Source organism: Mixophyes fleayi, chromosome 4 (genome assembly GCF_038048845.1).
Source record: "Mixophyes fleayi isolate aMixFle1 chromosome 4, aMixFle1.hap1, whole genome shotgun sequence".
In the NCBI taxonomy this organism is placed as follows: Eukaryota; Metazoa; Chordata; class Amphibia; order Anura; family Limnodynastidae; genus Mixophyes; species Mixophyes fleayi.
The window spans coordinates 335,817,959-335,830,139 of record NC_134405.1 but is presented as its reverse complement, the minus strand read 5'-3'; the positions used below and the strand labels follow the sequence as shown (position 1 = coordinate 335,830,139).

The 12,181-nt window shown below is 41.2% G+C and overlaps 1 protein-coding gene across 2 annotated transcripts; it reads left to right on the top strand.

Annotated features, from left to right (window-relative positions):
- The first annotated feature begins 896 nt into the window (after positions 1-896).
- LOC142153170 (guanylyl cyclase inhibitory protein-like) lies at positions 897-11,233 on the top strand. 2 transcript variants are annotated; one of them, XM_075210500.1, is made up of 5 exons: positions 897-982; positions 4,370-4,502; positions 5,772-5,921; positions 8,358-8,463; positions 9,698-11,233. In XM_075210500.1, exons 1-5 carry the CDS (start codon positions 921-923, stop codon positions 9,850-9,852), a joined length of 606 nt encoding a protein of 201 aa, XP_075066601.1. In that variant the 5' UTR covers positions 897-920; the 3' UTR covers positions 9,853-11,233. The 2 variants fall into 2 exon arrangements, with proteins under 2 accessions (XP_075066601.1, XP_075066600.1); XM_075210499.1 differs by having other exon boundaries at positions 898-988.
- The last annotated feature ends 948 nt before the right edge of the window (positions 11,234-12,181 follow it).

Genomic DNA, 12,181 nt, shown 5'->3' with positions numbered 1-12,181 from the left:
CACATTCCTTTTGGTCTAATATATTCTTCTTTGGGTTACAAATTCTTAAGGACTAAATAGACACAAATCTGCTAAAAGTGCTTTAATTGCCCACTATTCTTTCCTGCAGACACACATGGAGGATAGTGATGAGAGGAGGCAGTGAGGTTAGCTATGAGACGTGGCAGTGGGGACAGCTATGAGACGTGGCAGTGGGGACAGCTATGAGACGTGGCAGTGGGGACAGCTATGAGACGTGGCAGTGGGGACAGCTATGAGACGTGGCAGTGGGGACAGCTATGAGATGTATGTTGTCAAAACAGTAATAATATATACTGATTTGTTTATAAGTCTTGGTTCTAGTTAGCTCATGCACTTGTAATTCAATTGGGTTTGCGTCCCACTACTTGTTAATTCTCCTCCAAAGAACCACACATTCCGTTTTTTTTTTAATGTTTACAATGCTAATCTTGGACTATTAAGTTTGGGTGGGAAATTGGAAAGATCCGGTCATTTCAGCCACGACCACGAGTCCAACTAGTACAATCGACTGACGACTGCTACAGAAATATATAGGTCACATTTGGTCTAAACTGGTTGACACATTCACAATCTCCAGGTCTTGACTGCACTCAAACTTGAGCATCAGTTTTGAGCTGTGAAATTCACAGTCCTCCTCTGTCATAATCTTTACAACAAATTAATAAGTATAAATATTATCTTTGGCGTTCAGTCCTGGCAGTCTGCAGGGTTCAGGCAGCGCTGCGTTGCAGTTAAAGTGGATTATAGGAAATGTAATCACATTAGAGTGAGGGCAGGTTCACTGAGCAGATTAAATGCTTTCAATGTAATCTGGGAGATGCAAGTCTCTTAATCTTTCACCTTATATAAATTCTGGCCGGAGCGACCAGCTCAATCGGGTGTCCTGATGCCTTTCAGTGATGGGTCAAGCGGCATCTATACCTCGGAAAAGCGGAGTTTACGTCCTGGAGCTTCATGAATGGTATAGGTAATTTTTCATATATATCTTGCTTAACAAAATATTTGTTATGTCTTTAGTACCTAATCTCCAAATCTTGCAAATATGCAAAAAAATTGCGTGCACTAGTGCAGAATATTTCAAAAAGCAAAACAGTCCCTATTTTTAAATTGGGGTTATTATCACTATATTGGGTGGGATCTTGATGTGTCTTGCACAAGTGCTGCCATTGTAACGTCTGTTATACAATTATAATGTGTCTACTTTAAGTATGGCCTTATCTGTGGGGAGTTTGTATTTTCTCCCCGTGTTTGCGTGGGTTTCCTCCGGGTGCTCTGGTTTCCTCCCACACTCCAAAAACGTACTAGTAGGTTAATTGGCTGCTATCAAACTGACCTTAGTCTCTGTCTGTCTGTGTGTGTTTGTGTGTTAGGAAATTTAGACTGTAAGCTCCAATGGAGCAGGGATTGATGTAAATGAGTTCTCTGTACAGCGCTGCGGAATTAGTGGCGCTATATAAATGGTGATGATGATGATGATTAAGTATCGATGAGAACTGAGAAATAATATTCTGTACGGGCAACTGTGCGTTAGTTCTCAGTGTTTGTGTTTATCTTGTCTACGGGGATCATACACAGTACTATTCTTCCTGCACTTTATGGAATTAGTATCTGTGCCTGTAGTTCTCTATGTTCCGATCAGCAGCGCAACTCTTGTCTTGTAGTCTAGAGGTGATGCTGAGGATTTGTTCGTGTTGGAAAACCGAACAGGACTAATGGGCGTGGTTATCTATTCTGGGTGCAATTCTCAGTATCAGGATTTGTCCTAGTTGTATGAAAACAACTGTTCTGTGTTCAATGTTCAAGGTTCAATGTTCAGTTTGTGATTCTTTGTGTTTGGTTTTATTGTGTGAAAAACCTAACATAAGTGCTTATGTAAGTTTGGGGTAATTCGCAATTTCTGTAATTAGATGCCCATACATGCTGCAATTCTAACAACCAATTTGGTTGATTAAGAGGTTCTAAAGACTATAAAGATTTTCTAATGCTTGTAACTGCTGTGAGCTTGGCTGCTAGATATAAGATAAAAATATAATCAGTGTTATTGAAAGTTTTATTATGGAATGATGTAGCAATCGGGGGAAAATATGTTTAAAATGACGAAAAGATTATGTGCAATGCTAATATGCAATTAATTCAGTCATATCATTTGCTGTGGGGAACAAAAAACCTTAGCACAACTTTTATTTAAGACGGCTGATAATATATTGGTAGGTTAAGTCAAGTGGCTTGTGACAAAAATGGACCCTATTGTGTGTGTGTGTGTGTGTGTGGTAGGGAATTTAGAATGTAAGCTCCGATGGTTCAAGGACTGATGTGAGTGATTCCATAGTCTCTATCCAGTGCTGTCTAATATGATTGTCGCTCTATAAGTAAATGATCATAACAATAATTAACTAATTTCTTTGTTGCCCACTCTCCCGTCCAGGAGATTGTGGAAGTTTGGTGAGACACGAGAGAGAGAGAGCAGGCAATTCTCCTGTGACGGTGCCCACTTGCCTGCCAGGTAGGTGGGCAGGTGCCACTATGATGCAAATGAACAGTGGGCATTTGTGATAACAAAATTAACTTGGCTTCACCCACTGGATGAGGCACATCGTCTCCTGGAGATACGAGAAGTATGACAAATAGGAAGGAAAGGTCATAAATATCTCAATCCAAACATTGCGTAGATTAAACAGTGAAATAAATAATCTAATAATTGTATCATTCCTGTGACGTAATGCTATCATGTGAATTAGCAACAAAAAGGCAGTTTATCCGTATAAATGAAAATAGTTACACAACAGTCTTATAGCTGTGATATAATACTTTGCTTAATAACAATTCAGCACTATAATTGATTTTGAAAAATAAACATTGTGAATAAAACTGTGAAACAGCTGTTAAATTAAGACCCAAAAAAGAAATAGTCCCAGGGGCAAACGCAGGATTTGCAGAGGGGGGGGGATTCCACAGGTTTCCACATCAGTGGGCGTGACCAGCACACATGGGGGTGTGGCTATAATATTAGACAGTGCTTGGCTGCTCTCCAACTCTTCCTATCCTCATGATATACATGGGCAATGCTGCATGCACTACTGATAGGTGTGGTCCAGCCACCTCAATTATACAGTGCCCCACGCTTGGAGGGGGGTTTTCCAGGCACTATGAAACCCCCCTAGGTTTGTCTATGAGTCCCAATGGTGCAAGCTGGAGAGGAGAGATTCCCGGACTCAAAGATGCAACAAATTCAATAATAATTAATGCAGAAGTGTGTCACATATAAAAAGAGAACACAAATGATTCATGTTCGGAGGTAAGTGGTTGGTGTATTGCCTGAATTTGCCCTACGCATGCTCCATAACGGAACTTATGCCAATGAAAGCAGTTACGTGCAAATTCTCGGGAGTACGATTCTTTCAGCTGTATCATTTGCATCCACTGGTGGGTGTAAGTGCCGACTAATAGTGATGACGGGGACGGCTTCAGTTTTTGATTTATGTATTTTATGTGAAAAATTATAAAAAAAAGGTTTTGTTCTTTTTTAAATACATATTTTTATTTATGATTAGTGTTTAGAGTTGTTTATTTACGTTATAATTTTTATTTCTCTCTGCGTTCCGATAGGACTTTATATTGCACATACAGTATGTATGTCTGTTCTGTCTGTCTACATACGGCAATCAATGTTTAGGAATAGCGCACTTACACCCAGATTCAAAACGGAGCGCATCATGAGAGCCGCTTGGATTGGAATATGGGCACAAATACAATCAATGTCTGTGCTCTTCTCCTAACCACACAGTGTTGTCTACGTGTTGGATTTGGACTTGAATCAGCCCCATAGTGGTCATTGTGTAGATCCATGTAATGCAACCTGTTGGCGATCAGAGCATTAGAATGTTAACAGCGGCACAGAGCGTTTCAGTACAGCCAATCCCTGCATGTCTGTGTATAGGCAAGTTTCATATGGGAGGGGCTAGGCCAGCATGTAGCCAATCAGAGCCTATAAATACTACCAACACCGGAGAGTAGTGCTTCCTCTGTACAGCGCTGTGTAATATGTGGACAGACGACTAGAAGCTGCAAATGTCATTATAATCAGCAAAACAAAGCGATCGTATGACACTATGGAGGGCACTGTGGAGAATTGCTCTGTAATTTGGGTCCTCCTATTCGGGGGTCTGATATCTGCAGGTGCAGCACAGAGATAGGGGCCATCTGGGTGGTGGTGGTGGGGAGTGGACCCGTAGTTTGCTGATACTGGAGGTGGGGAAGGCAGCTTTAAATACGGAATGCCAGAAAGTGAAAATATGCTTAAAGTAAATGTGACAGCTCCAGTTATTTTACACAACCTTTGTCTTTACAGGAAATTCGTCCAGGAATGTCCCAGTGGTCTGATCACTCTCCACGAGTTCCGGAAGTATTTCTGTGACTGTACGGTGGGAAACGAATCTTCAGAATACGCGGAACAGATATTCCGAACGCTGGATAACAATGGGGTGAGGAACAGGGATACGTTGCAATGGGACAACATATCTTTGTTTGTATACGCATAAAAACCTGTACAGTAATGATTACCACACTATAAGAGTCATTTCCAAAAATGCAAAAATATTGTGAATTCACTTACCTCACTAGAATGTTCTCTGTATTGTAGAGAGGTCACTAGAATGTTCTCTGTACAGAGGTCACTAGAATGCCCTCTGTGTTGTACACAGGTCACTAGAATGCCCTCTATGTTGTACAGATGTCACTAGAATGTTCCCTGTATTGTACAGAGGTCACTATAATGCTCTCTGTATTGTACAGGGGTCACTAGAATGCTCGCTGTGTTCTATAGTGGTCACAAGAATGCTCTCTCTGTATATTGTATGTATGCCACTAGAATGCTCTCTGTGTTATATAGAGGTTACTAGAATGCTCTCTCTGTGTATTGTATATTGGCACTAGAGTGCTGTTGCTGACTGTATTCTTTATAGTTCACTAGAATAGTATCGGTATTGAATAGTAGTCAGATGGGGCTGGTAGGTGTCTTTATTGATAGTTCTTTGAAATAAAATATTTTCATATATTTCATTGCTACAAAAGCTGCCAGTACACCTGTGCACCAAGCCCACATTCAGCAAGCAATGCCCCGATCTGCCCAGGTCTTCCTTGTAGGAGAAAACTTTTGTGCCCCCGGCCATTTGCTCCTAAAAAAAACTGGCGCACTTGCAAAACATGGAATGCAAATGTGTCTTTAGAGGGAGAGCAAATATGCCTCTATATGATTCAGCAATTAGCAAGAGAGGCTACTAATCGCCGATTGATACAGGGGAATATTTATGAAAAAAACGAATAGCCCTATTACTGCTCGAAACTTTAGTTTAGGGCTTATTTTTGGTTCAACAATACAGCAGAAGGTTTATCACTGGCGATAAAATCTCCGGAGGTAAATTCTGGCTGCTTTCACGGTGGTACTTCTACCGCCACAATAGGCGTCACCATCTCAGGTTGGCAATTACAGAAAAGAAATATTAAACATTTTATTAACAAACTAGTGGACTATGCCATATAATTAGACAAATACAACTCATACTGCAAGACCATGTACAACGCCACATTACAAGATAATAGTCATCAAACCATTAGATCACTTTCTTTCACGGAAAACTAGGACTGTTGTAAAGTTTTTTTGCCAGGTACCGTAAATAATTAATTTGACGGTTGTATAACAAGGTAAACAGTGCGGTAATCTGCTAATTAGCGACGTTTTATCTTGGCTGTAGGACGGAATTGTGGACTTTCGGGAATATGTGACAGCAATCAGTATGCTGGCTCATGGCTCCCCCGAGGACAAACTGAAGTGGTCCTTCAAGCTGTACGACAAGGACAGAGATGGGACCATCACCCGTTCCGAGATGCTGGAGATCATGAAGGTCCGTACACTCTGTAATAAATAAAGCAGACTTATCATTTAGAGAGAAAATAGATCCAGAAGATACAATCAGCAGGGAGAGCAACTTGGATTGTTACATGTTAAGCTAGTTGGTGTTGTAAGCAATGCTGCTGTTTGGTCTGATTCTGCGATGTTTAGACCCTGTTTGGAGAAGGGATTTGTACATTTCAACACCTGGACAGCAGAACAACAAATGAACACTCTAGGCCCCCCCTCTCCGTAACCGGTCCCAGAATTATATCAATAACACCCACACTAAATAAACAGTCTCCCAACTTGCCACTTCCGAAATTGATGACCCACATTTAGTACAAAAGCCTGCATGAATACCCCCATTAGCCCCAAATTACAAGACTAGCACCCACATTTAAAAAAGAGAGACTCCAGATTACATTATTACCCCCAATAGCCCGCACATTGCATTAATACCGCCACTACATTGATTCTCCTCACTACATTAATACCCTATACCCCCGCACTTACCTTCTGCAGAGCTTACATTTTGTGTAGTGGGCCTATTTGCACCCATGGTGGACTCACCACTGGCCAGTGCACTTACTACAGTCCGAACAGTGCATGGAGGTCTTGCGTCCAGGGCAAACACTGAATCTGACTTTTATTCAACCAACTTTCCACCCCCAGCCCCCAAAAGTTCAAATATTTAACAAAAAAAACTCTGGACTTTGCATAATGTTTATTTTGTCATTTATTTTATTCCAGTTCATGACCTGATTTGGTCTCTTAAGATCAGTCTGGCCTTTCCCTACAGGCCTTGATATACTGTGGATGTGAGCCCAATTATGACGGCATCCATTACATCAATGTTACTAAACTGGCGATGACAGCTGTACACTGATACCATGGGGTGCGGATTATACCCACTCTATCCATCCCAGGGCAAGAGCACTAAATGCATCTACGGACTGCCACTCTGGTCCCTCTGATGAGCCGGCAGCACCCCAGGGACCACTGCCAAGGCTTCTGGCACACTTAAGCAGATAGCCAAATTGTAGCATAAACTCTACTTTAATCTCAGAAGTTTTATTTTGGTTTTCTGTGACCTTTAATGTCTTTATTGATGACACAAGCATTACCCCTATATAAACATCCTATAGGATGTCTTGAGACGTAGACCTGTCAATAACAGTTGATGTTCTTGGACTGACAGTTCAGCTTATGGAACTTCTCAGTCATAGGGGTACTGGGGAACAGGGAGAGGGTCTGCAGCTATTAGTCAGGTGTGTGCTAAATCGTCAGTTTAGATTTTTGAGAATTAGGTTTTTGATAATATAAATTAGCTTTACTGGATCTACTATAAACACAAGTCTTTGGTTAGGTTTCGTAAGGAGATCCCACCATTGCCTCTGAAAACAATATATTTTATGTGTTACACGACTTCAACAACGATTTAAATGAGTTTGTGATATCAATGGCAAGGAGGTCCTTTTCAATGTCTTCTTTGTATAAGACATGCTTGAGAGGGCCACTTTTGTTTGGGGCTAGAGATGAACCAAGTTGTGTCAGAACAGTCGGTTTCGTAGAGCTGTGAATTCTGGAGATAAAATCTTCCGGTTCCTCTCGTTCTTCTCCATTCTGCACTTTATTTGTAAATTCTTTGTCATTAACAGTCTATAAATGAAGCTTGATGGACGACAGTGTCTGCTCGGTGGTCCAGTAGGGGCGTAAGAAGGGGGTAGTCGGGGAGAGGCAAACGTGATCGGAATGGGGGAATTCCACACAGAATAAATAAGACCAAACACCGTCTAAAGGTGCCAAATTCTGCACCACAATGCAGAATGAGGCAAATATTCAGTGGAACAGTTTTAAAAATTCCACTGGTCTCTATTTGGGGACAACTGAAGGATTTTTATGGTAACTTTAAGGTCAGATTGAGTGTATCAGGGGCAAACGCAGGATTTGCAGAGGGGGGTTTTCACACCACGACACCAGTGGGCGTGACCAGCATGCGTGGGGGCGTAGCTATAATATTAGACAGTGCTTGGCTGCTCTCCAACTCTTCCTATCTCCATAATATACATGGGCAATGCTGCGTGCACTACTGTTAGGTGCACACAGCTCTCTCTTTTCAAGCAGAGCCGTGTGAAGCGGGGGCAGGGTCCAGCCACCTCAATTATCCAGTGCCCCAGGCTTGGAGGGGGGTTTCCAGGCACTAGGAAACCTCCCCTTGGTTTGCCTATGTGTATAGAAATCCAGGCAAAGTGCTTAAGCAGTGTCTGGAATAATAGAAATTCCCAGAACTTATCCAGTTATCCCGTGGAAAGTGTTCACAGCAGTGTAACAACAGGACCCTATCTGTAGGAGAAAGGTCTAGTTATTACGTGTTTCTGTGCATCAATCTGCCCCTTGCGGGTTAAGAACTGAATGACCTGTCACGCGCTAACAATCTGTCTTACAGGCGGTCTATAAAATGAGTATTTCCGCGTCCATCACAAGGGTTAATCCTCTGACGGCAGAAGAGTGCACTAATCGCATCTTTATTCGCCTGGACAAAGACCAAAACGGTAAATTAAATTTCACTTCTATTTTCACAAAACATTAAGGGACAGATTTACTAAAGAGCGGTTTACTAAAACTGTCTGTTATAAGCGGAATTTCCGGCAGTTTTGAAACTGAAGGTTAAACCACTAAAAAACCACAGTTTAACTGCCGCTGTTTGAGCCATTCCCAATATAAGAGGAGGTAACGCTGACTTATGAATTATGGAGGCAATCAATATTTATTGATTAAGGGGGCAAAATTAATTTATAATTAACTGGGTTCGGTACGTTTGGCCGATTACCATAATTCCGAGAGTGAGTATACCTACATAATAATACTGCTGCTTATATGTACGATAAGAAGTAAATATTGACTGACCTTAAAACAGACAGACAACTTTATATACCATTGGGATTTCCACTGTTCAGAATTTAGGTGAAGACTGTCGTCTATGTTGGGTGTCTGTTTCAAGGTCAGTCTATATTTATTTGTTATCGGACATCTAAGCATCGGCATTTTTATGTAGGTATACTCACTGTCGGCATTATGGTAATTGCGAACAGGACAACTACCGAATTAACTTATGGGGGCAAATTTAATTTTTCATTATATTTAGGGGCAAAAATTATTGTTTATTATATTAAGGGGGCGATATTATTGTGTTATTACATAATGGGGACAATATGAATAGATCATTATATTAAGGGGGGAATACTATTTGATTGCTAACGGGCCCTAATTATTTATGATGGGGGCAACACTTTTTATTTCGTGATGAGGGTACCATTTATGCTGCACTCATAGGGCACTACAAGTGCCAGCATGCACATGGGAGCAAGGCTCTCAAAATATTATGATTACCTGGGAACTGGTGACACTGAGGCATGAGGCTCTTTGTTCCACATGCCTCGTTGATTTCACCTGTTCCTGGTGAATTTGATAGACTGAATATTGGGTCGACCCAAACAGAGTTTGCTTTAACGAAATTAGATTTAAGAGAGGAAATGGTGGCATATTGTATACTGACACTGCTTAACAATCCCGATTTAAAAAATCAGGACAAATTAGGATACTCCTATGATCCGCCCCAAAATACGTCCTGGTCCAATTCAACTAGGTCCATTTCTGGGGACATGGCAACAATTTTCCAATAGGCCACACAGCCTTGGGCCACCAGTATACGGGACTGTTGGAGTTAAATGCAAACTCTCAGTGGTCATCATCATCATCATTATCGGTTATTTGTCTTTATTACAGCTGTCATCAGCCTCCAGGAGTTTGTGGACGGTTCCCTGGATGATGAGTGGATTCGGGAAATGCTGGAATGTGACCTGAGCACTGTGGAAATACAAAGGCCCCCAAAATACATCCATTCGCGATCCAGGGAGAACATGTTTAGTACCGATCCGTAAACCTTTTCAATGTCCCAATGTAAACTCGTCGCTTGTCTGTTTGTAAATCCTGTCATTATCTAGCGTTATATATATATATATATACTGCCTCTAGAAGGAACGCAACAGTTATCACACAATCAGACCTATACAGAAGCCTTACAGATGGAGCAGACTGTGTTGTAACATTTAACTCGCTGGGCTCAGCAATGACAGCTGTGATGTCCAGTGATGTCGTGCACCACAGAATGTTCAATGATGTCTACTACATATGTATCTACCAATCCATCATTAGATTCTACCACAACTCTTCAGATCCCAGCAGAACGATGACATTAATGACATTTTATCTAGAAACATGGGCTACCATGGGAAGGCAATATGGACGCCCACTAAAAGGCCAGATGGAGCAGACTTTGTTTCATATACAGGTGCCTTTGATGCTACAATCTTTCAGCAGCAGAGTGACAAGAGCTGCACATCACTACTCTGTGCTGCTGGGAGACTCTGCTCCTTCCTCTATATAACTCTCACTCTATGGCTTCCTGCTGCCTCCATTCCCCTCCTCACATCATGTCACTGTCCCTGTCACATGCAGCCCTGTCCTCACTAACACATCACTCATCTCCTGATATACTCTGTGCTGCTGGAGGATCCTGCTCCTTCCACTATATAACTCTCAGTCTGTGGCTTCCTGCTGCCTCCATTCCCCTCCTCACATCATGTCACTGCCCCTGTCACATGCAGGCTTCTCCTCACTAACACATCACTCATCTCCTGATATACTATGTGCTGCTGGAGGACCCTGCTCCTTCTACTATATAACTCTCAGTCTGTGTTTTTTTTTGTACCCTTAGCATCACAACATGGTCTGCCCTGGGGGCAAATCATTTATGTCTCAAGTCTTTTATTTACTTTGCTGCTAACTCTACAAACATAGCACCAAGCACGCCAACAAGACGCATTTTATGGACGTAGCCTAATAACTTGACACCATTTGGATGGTAAGATAAATAGGCGCTAACCAATTAATTATTATTGTAGCTGAAATGAAGAAAATAATTGTAAATATCTAATAGGTTGTAGGGGGGAGAGAATATCAGCTATATGCACCATGCTACTATATAGGCACTGATGTCACGGTAACTGACAACACTGGGTATTGTGCTATGGAGACCAGTCTGCCACAATTCCACCACAACAAGGGCTATAAAGCAGAATATCCCTGAAACCTTCTATCCAATGCACTGAATGACATACATGTCTGTATTCTGGGCTATACATCTTTATTTCCAAGATCACGTTTCTGTATAATATTCCATCGATTGTTTTTCATACAGATTTCTTTTTTTTATATTTCTGTATAGTAACAATAAAGCGAACTTTGTTTACAATGCAAGAACACAGCGTATTCATATATCCAAGTGTACAGAGTTCAATCACGAGCAAGAGAGTTAATAAACAATCTACAACATGAAAGGAGTTGGGTAAGATCAGGAAACTCAGTCAGTCATTCTTACTACATTTGATTTGGGAAATGCATCTTTTTTGTTATCACTCCTCACTTACTGCTTGTGTGGGACATCTCCATTGCTGAAATGTTGGTGCCAGCGGTGGGATGTGGAAGAGAGATGAACTTGCAGCCAATCAGAATGTTCACAGCAGCAGGTGATGCCTGTTCCATCCACTTGTGAGATGGTGAGAGGGCGGGGCTGCCTGTGACAGGGGCAGTGACATTACATTTATTAGTAATAATATATAAGTAATAGGGGTATTTATATATTTGCATAAGGAGCTGTTATTCAATTACCCATGAACTGTGAAAATTGTATCTTTGCTTCACTTCACGTCTGGTAAAGAGAAAAAAATGAGGACATTTTGTTGTATTAAAAGTCATTAGAACTGGGAGTTGGATTTGGGATGGGTTTGAGGTGGCTTGGTAGATTTACCTGGCAATACCACATCTTAATAAATCTCCAGCTCCTCTGCACTCTAATCATCAACTACAATCTCATCCAGGAAACACTAAAGAAACGGAGGACTTGCAAGTGTAACGAAGCACAGTTCACGAAAGTGTGCAAAAATAAGTAGACATGGACACACCATCATCATTAATGCATGCAAAATAAATGTAAATTGGAATTTTTTAAAAAATGCATGTAATTCAGTCATATGCACGACCATATAATGAAAACATATTTTTTTTTTTTTTTTTTAAAAAAATGTTGTTTTCCATTTTCCCCCCCATGAAATGTATATCATGATGTTATTAAAGCCTTCTGGTCATAATATGCATTTTTACAGTTGCTCTTAATTGCAAACACATGCTATAGCTGTATACACACCCGTC